Below are 13836 nucleotides of genomic sequence, written 5' to 3' on the forward strand. Positions count from 1 at the left end.
GCTGGTGGGAATGCAAACTGGTGGAGATACTCCGGAAAACAGTACAGAGGTTCCTCAAAACATTAAAAATAGAACTACTCTGTGACCCAACAATTGCACTACTAGGTATTTTTCCAAAGAATACAGGTATGCTGTTTCAAAGGGGCACATGTACATCAATGTTTATAGCAGAAGTATCAACAATAGCCAAGTATGGAAAGAGCCCAGATGTCCACCGATAGATGAATGCATAAGAAGATGTGGTGTGTATACACACACACACACACACACACACAATGGAGTATTACTTGGCAATTAAAAAGAATAAAGTCTTGCCACTTGCAACAATGTGGATGGAACTAGAGTGTATTAGGCCAAGTGAAATTAGTCAGAGAAAGACAAATGTCATATGACTTCTTTCATATGTGGAATTTAAGATACAAAACAGATTAACATAAGGGAAGGGAAGCAAAAATAATATAAAAACATGGAGGGGGACAAACCATAAGAGATTCTTAAATATAGAGAACAAACTGAGGGTTGCTGGAAGGGTTGTGGGAGGGAGAATGGGGTAAATGGGTAAGGAGCATTAAAGAAGATACTTGTTGATATGAGCACTGGGTATTCTATGTAGGGGATGAATCATTGTGTTCCACTTCTGAAATCATTATTGCACTATATGCTAACCAACTTTGATGTAAATTTAAAAAAATAAATTTAAAAAATTTTCATGATCATCAAACAGTAGGAGAACTTCAGAAACTGCTACAGCCAAGAGTAACCTAAAGAGACATTATTACTAGGTGCAGTATAGTATCCTGGATGGATCCTGGAATAGAAAAAGGTATAAACTAAGGAAATTTGAATAAACTGTGGACCTCAGTTAATAATAATGTATTAATATGGTTTCATTAATGATGACGTATACACTGAGATACTAATAATAGGAGAAACTGGTTGTTAAGTAAATGGGACGTCTATGTACAATTTTCTGTAAATCTAAGACCTTTTTAAAATTAAAAGTATATTTTAAAGGGGGGGGGGGAGAATATTTTCTCAATAAAAGCTAAGAAAATTAATTCTTGGGTGATCCCCAGTACAAAAAATACTAAAAGAGTTCTTCTGGTTGGAAAAAAAAAAAAAAAAAGTGATCCTAAATAGAAACATGAAATGGTTGGAGGAATGAAGAATACCAAATTTTAAAACATTTTACAATATGTTGTTGGATTCAAACATATGCAGAAGAAATACATGACAACAGTAGCATGAAAGTGGAGAGGAGAGTAAATGCAGTTAAGCTGTTGTAGTGTTTTGCATTGTTTAGGAACTGGTAATAGTACTAATTTAAAGTAGACTCTAATAAGTCACAGATGCATAGTGTAATCTCTAGGGTAATCACTAAAAGAATAACTTTTTATTACTTATGTATGTATGTATATTTATTCTTGAGAGAGAGAGAGAGAGAGAGAGAGAGAGAGAGAGCATAAGTGGGCAAGGGACAGAGAGAGAGGGAGACACAGAATCCCAAGCAAGCCCCAGGCTCTTAGCTGTCAGCACAGAGCCTGATGTGGGGCTTGAACCCATGAACCATGAGATCATGACCTGAGCTGAAGTTGGACACTTAATGGACTGAGCCATCCAGATGCCCCAAGAATAATTTTTTTAAGTTCATTTATTTAAGTAATCTCTACACCTGGGGCACCTGTGTGGCTCAGTCAGTTAAGCAATCAACTCTTAATCTCAGCTCAGGTCTTGATTTCAAGGTCATGAGAGCCTACTTAAAAAAATTATCTCGGGGCGCCTGGGTGGCTCAGTCGGTTGAGCCTCCGACTTCAGCTCAGGTCACGATCTCACGGTCCGTGAGTTCGAGCCCCGCGTCGGGCTCTGGGCTGATGGATCAGAGCCTGGAGCCTGCTTCCGATTCTGTGTCTCCCTCTCTCTCTGCCCCTCCCCCGTTCATGCTCTGTCTCTCTCTGTCTCAAAAATAAATAAACGTTAAAAAAAAAAATTATCTCTACACCCAATGTGGGGCTCAAACTCACTACCCAAGATCAAGAGTTATATGTTCCAGGTGCCCCTAAAAGAATCATTTTTTAAATGTGTAATTAAAAGCGTGTAACTGGGGGTGGGAGGCCCTTGGATGGTTCAGTCAGATAAGCACCTGACTTCGGCTCATGTCATGATCCACGGTTCGTGGATTTAAGCCCCATGCCGGGCTCTGTGCTGACATCTCAGAGCCTGGAGCCTTCTTGGGATTCTGTGTCTCCCTCTCTCTCTGCCCCACCTCCACTTGCACTCTATCTCTCTGTCTCTCAAAAATGAATAAATGTTAAAATTTTTTTGAGTGCCTGGGTGGCTCAGTTGGCTAAGCATCCAACTCTTTTTTTTTTTTTTTTTTTTTTTTTTTGAGAGAGGGCACAAGTGAGCAAGGGGCAGAGAAAGAGGGAGAGAATCCCATGCAGGCTGTGCACTGTCAATGCAGAGCCCATGTGGGGCACAAGCTTATCTGAAGTGGGGCTCAAGCTCACCCCATGTGGGACTTGAACTCATGAACTGTGAGATCATGACCTGAGCCGAAGTCACTTGCTTAACCTACTGAGCCATCCAGGTCCCCAAGTGTCAAACTCTTGATCTCAGCTCAGGTCTTGATCTCAGGATCATGAGTTTGAGCCCTGTGTTAGGCTTTGCACTGGACATAGGGCCTACTTAAAAACAAATTACAAAAAAACTTAATATTTATTTATTTTTGAGAGAGAGAAGGAGACACAGAATCTGAAGCAGGCTCCAGGCTCTGAACTGTCAGCACAGAGCCCCAGGTGGAGTTTGAACTCATGAACCATGAGATCATGACCTGAGTCAAAGTCCAACACTTAACCACTGAGCCACCCAGGCACCACCTCCCTAACCAAAATTTTTTTTCAAGTGTGTAACCAATGAAGAAAAATATGGAATAATGGAAAAAACTAATCCAAAGGAATACAAGAAAGGAAAAGTAAAGAACAAATAACAGATGATATAAATGGAAAATTAATAGCAAGATGGTAGATTTAAATCTAAGTATATTACATTTAATGTAAATGGACTAAGTAATCTATTCAAAAACAGATTATCAAGATTGAAAATCAACTATATACCATTTATAAGAAATACAGTGTAAATATAAAAACACCTGGTAAGTTGAAAATAAAAGGATGGAAAAAGATATACCATACAAATGCTGTCTGAAAGTAAGTTGATATGATTATGTTAATATCAAAGTATACTTTAAGACAAGAATTTCTAGGCATTTCCTTTTTAAATTAGCGCTCTCAGAAACAGCTTTTATACATTTATCTTTACAGTGTATTACATGCACCCCTGTGTGGTCAAAACATTCTTTCACTGAAAACATTATCCTGATGCAACAAACAACTAGCATTCTTAGAACACCTTTTTTAGACATGTCTTACAGGCACTGTATGTCTCACATACAGTGTAGTGAATACTGATATAGCACTGTCCTGATTCACATGTGCAACTAGCACAAAACAGGACATTTCTTAGTAACATGTGTTGGCAAAGCAGAAGATAGAGCAATCTTACATTTATTTGTTTGAACCTAAAAAACAGCTTCAAAATGTATAACTCAAATAATGACCAAACTTAAAGAAGAAAAGACAATTCCACAGTGGGGTAATACTAGAAATGAATATGAATCAATAAGAAAAAGATAACTAGAAAATACTCAGTAGTTTAGAAATTAAATTACACACTTCTAAATAACTTATGGGTCAAGGAATAAACCATGGAAATTAGAAAGTTATTTGAACCAAATGGTAAGGAAAAGATGACATAAAAACTTGTGGAACACTACTAAAAGTTGCTTAGAGGGAATATTATAGCTTTAAATACATAAAAAAGAAGAACTTTTGAAAATTTGTAATCTAAACTTCCATCTGAAGAAGGTAGAAAATGAGTAATTTGAATGCAAAGAACACAGAAAAAGGAAATAGTCAAGATATAAGCAGAAATCAGTGAAATAGAAAACACATGTACAATAGTCAAAATGAACAAGGCCAAAAGTTTGCTTATTGAAAAGATTAACAAAATTGATGAATATCTGGTTAGTCTGATTTTTAAGAGATAAAACATTAATAGTAATATCAATAGTGAAAAGGCGACATTATTACAGATCCAATGGACATTTTAAAAAAGAAGATATGAACAACTCCATGACAATAAATTCAACAATTTAGATGAAATGGACTAATTTATTTGGGGGCAGAGGGAAGAGAACTTTCCAAACCTGCCACACAAAGAGAAAATCTGGAGTCCTATATGTAATACAGCAATTAAATCTTTAATTAGAAACCTTCCTATAAACTGAGGAGATGGCTTCAGTAGTAAATTTTTCCAAATATTAAAGGAAAAAGTTAAAAATTATATTACACAGACTTTTCTAGAGATGAGAAAAGAGTGAGGTATCCAAATTCATTTTATGCTTAGTTCAAATATCAAAACCTGACATGGACATTACTGGAAAGGAACACTACAGACCAACACACCTAAACACAATATTATTATCTCTCAACACACCTAAACACAATATTATAAATAAATAATAAATAAATAAACAAAATCTAATGATTTAAAGAAGAAATAATATGCTAAGGGGGGTATGTCTGAGGAATTCAAGGTGGGTTTAACATTTAAAAAATCAATCAATATAATTTAACACATTAAGAGAAGAAAGGATAAAACAATATGGTTTTCTCAATAGATTGGGGGAAAAAAGGATTTGATTTAAAAAACAGACATGATTAAAAAAAAACAAACTTTAAGAAAACTCGAAAGAGAAAGAACTTCCTTAATTTGATAATGGCTTCAAAACCCTTAGGCTAACATTTTAATTAATAGTGAAATATTAAATACTTTCCCAGAATTCAGGAAAAGGATAAGGATGTCCACTATTACCTCTTCTATTTAAAATTACACTGAAGGTGTACCAAGTGCATTCAGTGGTGCACTAAAGGCAAAAACAAAACAGAACAAAACAAAAAAACAAGATATAAAGATTGAAAATTGTTATTATTTGCTGATGGCATTATTGTGTGTGTAGAAAATCCAAAACAATGAACAAACAGCCCAGTAAAATTAATACATGAATTTACCATGGAGAAAGCAACAAATGATTAGGACATTTTAAAAAATACCTTTTACAATAGTGTAAAAAAAAAATCGTCTAGATACCTAGGAGTAAATCTAATAAAGGTTGTTGAATACTTACACACTGAAAACTATAAATTTTCCAATACACTCCCTATATTTCTGAGAGAATTTCAGAAGTTCCAAGTAATTGGAAGTATATGCCATGTTTATTAATTGGAAGATTTACTATTTTTACAGCAAAGTAAAAGAATAACATATGGCTATATACAATAGTACAGATAGATCAAATAGACATAATATTGGTCAAAAGAAGACACGACAAAAGAGTACATATTGAATTATACCATTTATATCAAGGTCAAGAACAAAACTAATTTGTGTGATAGGTGAGAACAGTTACCTTTAGGAGGTATTGACTGGGAAGGGGCATAAGTGAGCCGTCTAGGGTATAGATAATGTTCTTCATCTTGATCTAGTGATGAATTCATGAGTGTATACCCATGTAAAAAAATTCATAGAGGCATAGATGTGTTTTGTACATTTTAGTCTGTTATATCTCAATGTTTAAAATTTTTAAAGAGAAATTTTTTTTAAAGCAATGGGAAACCATTGAAAGGGTTAAAGGTGAGTGACATGATCCTATTTATGTTTTAAAAAATATGTTTTGGGTGATAACTTACTGGGAGAGGGTAGGAGCAGAAGGAGGAAAAGCAGGTAAGAGGCTATGGCACAGGTCTAGACAAGAAATAATGGTTGCTTGGACTGGAACTGTTATGCCCAGAATTCGTGATCCCCAAAGACCACCAGGGAGCCGAGTCCGATGCAAAAGCAAAGAGCCTTTATTCGACCTAGCTCGAGCTCAATCCCCTACCTGCACCGACGCAGCGGTGAGATACTGGGGAGAAAGAGCGAGTTTCAAAAGAACAAAGGTTTTATTGGGGCCTGGGGCAGTTGGTGAGATAATGGCTGTGGCCCCAGCCGATTGGCTGGGGAAGGGTCCGAGTCCTGTTAGGCAGGTGAGCGGAGGTTACTCAAGGGGAGGAGGCGTGGTCAAGGTGAAGGACACAGAACAAGATGGAGTCAGCCAGCGTAGGCCTGCCCTTTCAGAACCATGAGGATGGAAATGGAGAGAGTGATGTGTAGAACAAAAGCAAAAGAAAAAAATTAAATTTCCTTACAACTTACAGCCCATTTACAAGTTCTTGAGATAGGCCAAGAGGCCTTCCTCTAGGAACTCAACTGCCTTGATGTTAATACTCTGCAAAGGGCAAAAGGCCATCTTAGCTTAACATTATCCCGCTCCTCCAGGATCCTGTGAGTCTCCTTTAACATCTAAATATTCCTTTGGAAACTTCCTTTATTTCTACCCCCCAAGGTATATGTTAGCAATCATCCTCCAAACATAGGGCTCACTGATACACATCCAAAAGGTGTCATGACTAAGGTTTTACTAGACAGAAGTAAATGACCTTTTCCTCATAGCTAGCCCCTCAAGGTCCTGGAAACCTTGCTTCCAAATTCCTTAGACACTTACACTATCCCTAACTCCCTCCTAACTTGAAGGTACATAGTCACTCCTCATGATCCTCGAGCAGCTCTTTCTGCCCATGGGTCCTGTCCCCAAGCTTTAATAAAACCACCCTTTTGCACCAAAGATGTCTCAAGAATTCTTTCTTGACCATTCACTCCGGAAACCCCAACATGTCCACATCAAGAAGATGCACTGGAGAGAGGTGTGGGAGCAGGATCTGCAGATACAGAGAACCAGAGGAAAGTGTCACGAATATCTTTTGGGGTTTCCACCATAGGAAACGGAAGACGAAAAGCTGGGGTGGGGGGTGGGGCGGAATGGAAAACCTGGGGTGGGAGTAGATATCTTGGAAAAGAGCAAATGGGAGGGAGCTAAGGAATTCCTTAAGTGGGAGTGGAGGTCTGGCCTGGCGGGAACAGTCGAGGCAGGGCCTGAGATGGGGGCCTAGGGAATGCAAGTTTGGGTTCTAAGGCACATTTGTAATTTACGCACGCATTGGAGGGGTGGGAGCTTGGCCTCCTGAGGTGTAAGGCGTTTCTAAGGACCCGACACAGGGCAGGCCGGTAGAAACGACAACAGGAATAAGACTGGGAAGAGTAGGTCCCCAGCCAGGCCCGCTTGGGGACCAGGAGGCTCGCAAATGCCTGACCCAGAGCTCTTGGATGGGAGGTCGCCCAGCCTCAGCCCTCAGGCGGAACCAATTATGACGGCGGTGAGGTTTCCGGCGGGCGCTACAGAGATGCCACACGGAAGGGGCGGTGTACGCCGGCGTGACGCGGCCGCGCGGGATGGGCAGGGCCGAGGCGACGACGACGGCGGCGAGAGCGAGAGACGGTGGCGCGACAAGGGCCCTCAAGCCCGGCCACCATGAGCACCAAGCAAGTCACTTGCAGGTTAGTGCGGGGGGTCCAGGAGTAACGGGCCACTTCGCTTTCCCTTCGCCCCTCCCAAGCCCCCGCTCCGACCCCTTGGCGGCTGGTGCACCCCAGCCCCACTACCAGGGAAACTGAGGCTGAGCGGATTCTTGAAAAGTTGCTCAGCTGTTCGCGGTCCGGCTTTCCTGGGCGGAGCTCGGGCTGCGGCGGGAACCGGTCACCTGGCGTGTGTGTGGCTATGTGTTTGGGATGAGACCCCAGGTCAGGCCAGCGCCAGGGCCTGTGAGCTGGAAGGACGAGCTAGCCAGGGCCGTGCAGGTCGCTGAGGCCTGAGGGTGGGGGTGGAGCCCTTGGAACTTGGAGTTTAGCTGGAAAAGGAGATTTGGAATTGGGTAAAGAGACGCTAAGTGATCGTTTGCCAGTGGGGATACCACGCAGGAATAGGCTATTGATCTATGATCAGGGCCTAGAACGAGCTGGGGTCCCGAAAGGGGTCTTCGTTTCCCAAGAGTTTGAAGATCTCTGCGGCCTAAATTTGCAGACTCAGCAAATAAGAATTGTGCGGGGGAAATAAAAATGTCGGGTAGCATTTACTGAAAGTTGGTGAAGTGCTTCGCATATTTCCAAGTGCTCTATATTCATTGTCACTAGACTTCACAATAACACTGCCAGGAAGATATAATTCCCATTTTACAATACAGGAAATTCAGATTGAAAGAGATTAAGTGACACTCTTACTGAGACACCCATTTATGTGGAGAAGTACAACGGTAATGGATGGATGGTGTAGAAAATTCGAAACCGGATGCTACACTGCGACTGCTCCTGTGAAGCAGAAAGAGCTTGGTTGTGTAACACCCTCGTTCCTTGGTGAACTTGTGGCTTACCAGTCCTGGGTTCCTAGTCTTGTTGGCCTGATACTTGGACAGTACAAATTTTAATAACTGGTTTCAGTGTGTGGGAAACATTGCCCCCCAAAATCAGTTGTATAGTTTGATTATGTAATGAACAGTTTATTAAATTCTCATCTATGTTGTTACTTCTTAATTAGCATGAATAATTGAGAAGGGACTATGTAAAAAGTTTTCGGTTAGTATTAATATGTATTAACTGTTCAACCAGTTTATCCAAGGCCATGGCTTATATGAAGCAGTAGTCAGAAATTTGCACTCAGTGTCTACAGAAAATAGGTTATCTGTGTTAGAAATATCTTTTGTGAGACCTGTTTGTGTTCATTTTTATTTGTATGAAGCAAGCGTTGTGTGTAATTGTATAGCAGATTTTGGTTACTCTTCGTAAGATGTGTCCACAAAAGAGTACACATTTGTGTAATGCTTTATAATTGAATTTTAACTCTTTATAGTATCTAGTTTTACAGATAAGGACTTGGAACTTACTCCTAACTTCACATTTAAATGCAGGAGCAAAAACTTAAATCAAGATCATCTTGTTTTTTTTTTTCCTTCTGCACTGAGATGGCCTAACCTGAAAGCTTTAATTTAATTTAACAGGGGCATCCTGCAGGATGTTGTTGCATATAAACTCAAGAGTGGGTTGGAATGTTGGAAAGGGATCACTTCTGTTTAAGTACTGATGTTTGGTGGAGCCCTTAAAATGCACTGGGTGCTCTAACGGCCACATCGCCTGTAACCCAGCAACCCTCACTGTTCCACAGATTGTGAAACCAAGCCTGTGCACTGAAGTGATTGCCTGAGGTCATTCAGCTTCTAAGTGGCCAAGGTGTGGCATCGGAGCCCATGCGCTCATTGACCCGATGACATCCAAATAAATTTGAGAAATGATAAAGTTTCTTCACTACAGGAATTTTTAAAGCTATTCATATGTGCCTATGTAAGGAAAATGCACGTAAAAATATATAGAAAGTAAAAGAAGTTTACTTGCAAAAGGGTGTGAGGGAGTCCAATCTCACAAGGACTGCGTCACCAAATAAAAAAGTAGAACACATTTAAATGAAAAGAAACTGCAGTATTACCTAGAGTACCAAGTTCACATCAGTGTTTCATGGTGGAAAAGCTTCTCACATTGTATTATCTTTACAAAAGTCTTATCTCCAGACATTGGTAACTCACAGGGAATGTCCAAGATAGGATTTATTTTGGAGACCAGGCCTTAACAGGGTGCTCAGCTGTTTTGGATTTATCTGAAGGTGAAAAGTGTTTTTTGCTTTGTTTTCCTGGCTGTGGCATGTGATGTACATGCTTATTCTGAATAGCAGCAGGACAGAGTTTAAGTTTTGCCTTTATTCTGATATGCAGACATCTCTAAGAGATGGATGTTGAAATGCTAGGATTCCCAAATTTGACGACAAAGACACTCCATATGTTTATTGCCTGGAATGGCAAGAATGGCTACTCACACAGTTGTGCTGTCAATCAGCTCTTCTGATTTCTCCCATGCCACTCTATCCACAAACAAGCTGGGAATTATTTTTGCTGATTCTTCTTGCTAACTATTTTCCCATGTCTTCCAGTCTGTTTTTAAAGTCCTGGTGCAGCTCTCTCCGCCCCACCCCTGCTTGTGCTCTGTGTCTCTCTGTCTTTCACAAATGAATAAACATAAAAAAAAGGTCGGGGGGGGGGGGGGGGCGCCTGGGTGGCTCAGTTGGTTGAGCATCCGACTTCGGCTTAGGTCATGATCTTGCGGTTCGTGAGTTCGAACCCCGTGTCGGGCTTTGTGCTGACAGCTCAGAGCATGGAGCCTGCTTCAGATTCTGTGTCCCCCTCTTTCTCCGCCCCACCCCTGCTTGTGTTCTGTGTCTCTCTGTCTTTCAAAAATGAATAATCATAAAAAAAATTTTCTTAAGTCCTGGTGCAGGCCTTTATGATAGCTTGGTAACCACTTTCTTTCCTTCTATGATAGAGGTTCCTTTGTCTTATCATCACTAGGCAAAGACCTAGAATTTGTTTCCTTGGAACATCAAGCTTGGAATCACAAAAAATGAGGGACCTTGTCAGCCAGTAAGTGGTAGAAGAGCTTGAAATCTGGAGTTGGGCAGTTCGGGATTCTGATCCTGCTACCACCTGTGCCACAACTTACTCATCTATAAAATGGAGATGGTAACGCCTAACCCGCGGAGTTAGTTAAGGGATTAGACAGTAACAGCAAACCATCATAGAGTGTTTTTTGGGGTGGTAGGCTAAGCATTTACATGCATGGTCTCAGCCAGACCTCAGAGTCATCTATCACAGAAGTCTAGGGAGTACAATTATTATATTATGGTTGGGGAAATTGAGGCTTGGAGATTTAAATAACTTGCTCATGGTCATATAGCAAGCTCTCTGATTTCACAGTGTTAACTATTACACTATACTTCATCCCTACGTCTCTTAACATTTGTTTCAGGCCTACCACCAGGCCCAGCATTAACCCCTTTACCTGTCACTGGATCTGTTATCACATGCCGTACAGCCATAAAATTTAAGTCTGAAAATATGTAAGGAAATGTAAAGAAAAGTGACACTGAGAATGCAGATTACCCATATACTCAGATATGATTTGCAGAAGCATTTTGCTAAAGATATGCACCATTGAAAGGCATGTAAGAAACTAAATTGAATTTGTTTGGTTCAGTCCTGCGCTGCAGCTAGAGCTGCTAGTGGTTCTGTGGCTAGAAGTGAACCTGATGTCCTTTGCAACATATTTTTTTGTTTTGTTTTGTTTTAACGTTTTATTTATTTTTGGGAGACAGAGAGTGACAGAGCCCAAGCAGGGGAGGGGCAGAGAGAAAGGGAGACACAGAATCCAAAGCAGGCTCCAGGTTCTGAACTGTCAGCACAGAGCCCGATGCAGGGCTCAAACCCATGAACCGCGAGATGATGACCTGAGCTGAAGTCAGGCGCTTGACTGACTGAGCCACCTAGGTGCCCCCTGTCCTTTGCAACATATAGTAGCTACGGTCCTTTGGGGTCACCCAGGATAACAGACCCTTTTGGAGTCCCCCCGAGAAATCTCCCTACTCTGAGTCTCCAGTTATGCACTGTGCCCCTTCATACTACTCACCCCCTTCCCATTCCCCACCCCAGTTCATGTCTCAGCCTTCTCTCTAGGAAGATATAAGGGATGGTTTGACCCATCCCTTAAGATTGAATAGTTGGAAATTCATTACAAGGTGCAGTATGAGAGAGGCCTGGATTAAACTTAGTATAACATAGATGGGGAGGGATAGCTCTAAGCAGTTGACAAGATGCTCCAAAGGACAGGTAGGATGTGTTCAAACTAGTTTTCTGTTTGTTGCTGGGGAGTGGAAATGATGACATATGCTACAAAAATAGGACTGAGCTGGCTTCATTTCTTACATAACCCTTATTTCATGCTCCCCGTGAAGGCACTGCACTGATGGTGGTCTAGAAGTTATTTTTGAAGCTGTTTAAATCTCAGCTTAGTCACTTACAGAAGTGAAATGTCTTGCATGAAGTCACCAGCTTATAAGTGACTAATTAGAAGCTCTAGTTGATGGTTAAGTATTTGTTTTCCTAATGGGGAAGAGAGTGAATGAGCAGAGTTTGGAAGGCAGATTGTCTGAAGAAGACTTACGGGAGGTGCTAGAATTATAAAAGGCACCCTTGTAGGACCACGAAGAATCTGTCCTCTTGTATGCCTGGTTAACAAATAGTATTTGGTAGAGAACCTCTGGTAGTCTCCTACTCACCTTTTCTGTTTCTGTTTCTTTTTCTTTCTTTCCTTTCTTTTTTTTTTTTTGAAATCTTTAGTGTCTCCAAAGGAAACTATTACAGAAGTATTTATTAGATCTTATTTTTTGTGGACCTGTTTATATAGCCACTTTGAGCCTGTTCTCGTCCAGTATTTATGAGTTTGCTAATCATGGTAGTAATCTGTCTTTCTTTGTCATTCAGAGTTGGCTCTTGGTGCTGAATTTTTTTTTAACTTTTATACCTCCAAAGATCTAAGATTGCCATACTTAAGGACTATTGAAATAATGTAGTCTTGTAGTGTTTCTCAAAAGAATTTTTAAACTCTTTAGAAGTGTAATATACTTTTCTGTCCAGGATCTGTACATCCAGAGATTGGCTGGAAAGATTCACAGGACTCAGCGCATGTAGGCTCAGAAATTTTTTTTTTTTAATTTTTTTTTTTTAATGTTTATTCATTATGGAGAGACAGAGCATGAGCAGGGGAGGGGCAGAGAGAGGGGGAGACATAGAATCTGAAAAAGGCTCCAGGCTCTGAGTTGTCAGCACAGAGCCTGATGTGGGGCTCGAGCTCACAAACTGTGAGATCATGACCTGAGACGAAGTTGGACGCCGAACTGACTGAGCCACCCAGGCATCCCATGTAATTTGGTTCTCTTGGTGAACTTAGAGGTGGCTCATGCTAGTCAAACTGAGAAGAGACCTAAAAATAGATACCCTTTCCTCATTTTCCTCGGAGAAAAGGAACCGTCAGGTGGGCCTAGTCAGTACTTCCTCTGCTTCTTGGGAGATGGACAGGTGAGGAAAGTTGGAATTGTGTTTAGTGAGCAAGGAGGGATTGAAGGTCTTCACATCTTGTGGCTTCCAGCTGAGGCAGCCTCCCAGGCCTATCGCAGAGGCTGATGTGCCGCATGAATTGTCACTTGTGTTCTCTGGCATCCCTTCTCTGGAAAGGGCATTCTCAGCCTCTTGGGCCTTCCTGACCTACCTTACAGACCATTGCCTTCTTTCTGTTGCCAAGCCTTTCTCCAGGTCCAGGCAGAGCCATTAGGTTTAGGCTTTCTGTGTTCAGTCACATTTCCTGATGTTCCAGCTGTGCCTTCCTGAAGTTGTTGCCAGGCTGGCTTCATTAGAGACCAGATGTTCCCAACTGTGTGTTTAAGAGCACTAGCTCTCTCGGGTCAGAGGCCTCAGGCTGGGAAGCAGCATACTATTCCTGCCACTGGTGAGTCTTAAGGGTTGAAGGAGGGAAAGTGCACATAGTAGGCTGAAGGAGTGAGAAGTCTTGGGCTGGTCCACGAAGGAAGGCCGCTGAAAACAATTCAGTGCAAAAGGTGGGCTACAGTGTTTTTGACAGGGGCCACAGCATGGGTAAAGGCAGAGTGACAGGGAAGTCAGTTTTGGTTGGAAAAGGTCAGGGTATCTGGGAAAATCGGAGCTGGGGACCCCCTCCTAGCAATTTGACCTTCTGTAAGTCTTCACTGGTCTCTGAGCCTCAGCTTCCCTAATTGCATCATGGGTGTAGTGGTACTACAGTATTGCTGGGGTTAACTGAGCTATTGAAGTGAACGGGCTAGTATTGATAGATCTACTGTTCAGTAGATCTTCGGTATTTTTTCACATTTCATGTATT

General features: G+C 41.2%; 1 protein-coding gene across 2 annotated transcripts in view; it reads left to right on the top strand.

Moving 5' to 3' along the window:
• Window positions 1-7421: 7421 nt before the first annotated feature.
• MKRN2 (makorin ring finger protein 2) overlaps window positions 7422-13836 on the top strand; it is a 28281-nt gene continuing 21866 nt past the window's right edge. Inside the window, exon 1 of one of the 2 annotated variants that reach the window (XM_060631803.3) lies at window positions 7422-7551. In XM_060631803.3, coding sequence (XP_060487786.1) covers window positions 7526-7551 — 26 coding nt within the window. In that variant the 5' untranslated portion in view covers window positions 7422-7525. The remainder of the gene's footprint in view (window positions 7552-13836) is intronic. The other variant, XM_078442738.2, reaches the window with a different exon arrangement.

The sequence above is a fragment of the Panthera onca genome, chromosome A2 (assembly GCF_046562875.1).
Source record: "Panthera onca isolate mPanOnc1 chromosome A2, mPanOnc1 haplotype 2, whole genome shotgun sequence".
NCBI lineage: Eukaryota > Metazoa > Chordata > Mammalia > Carnivora > Felidae > Panthera > Panthera onca.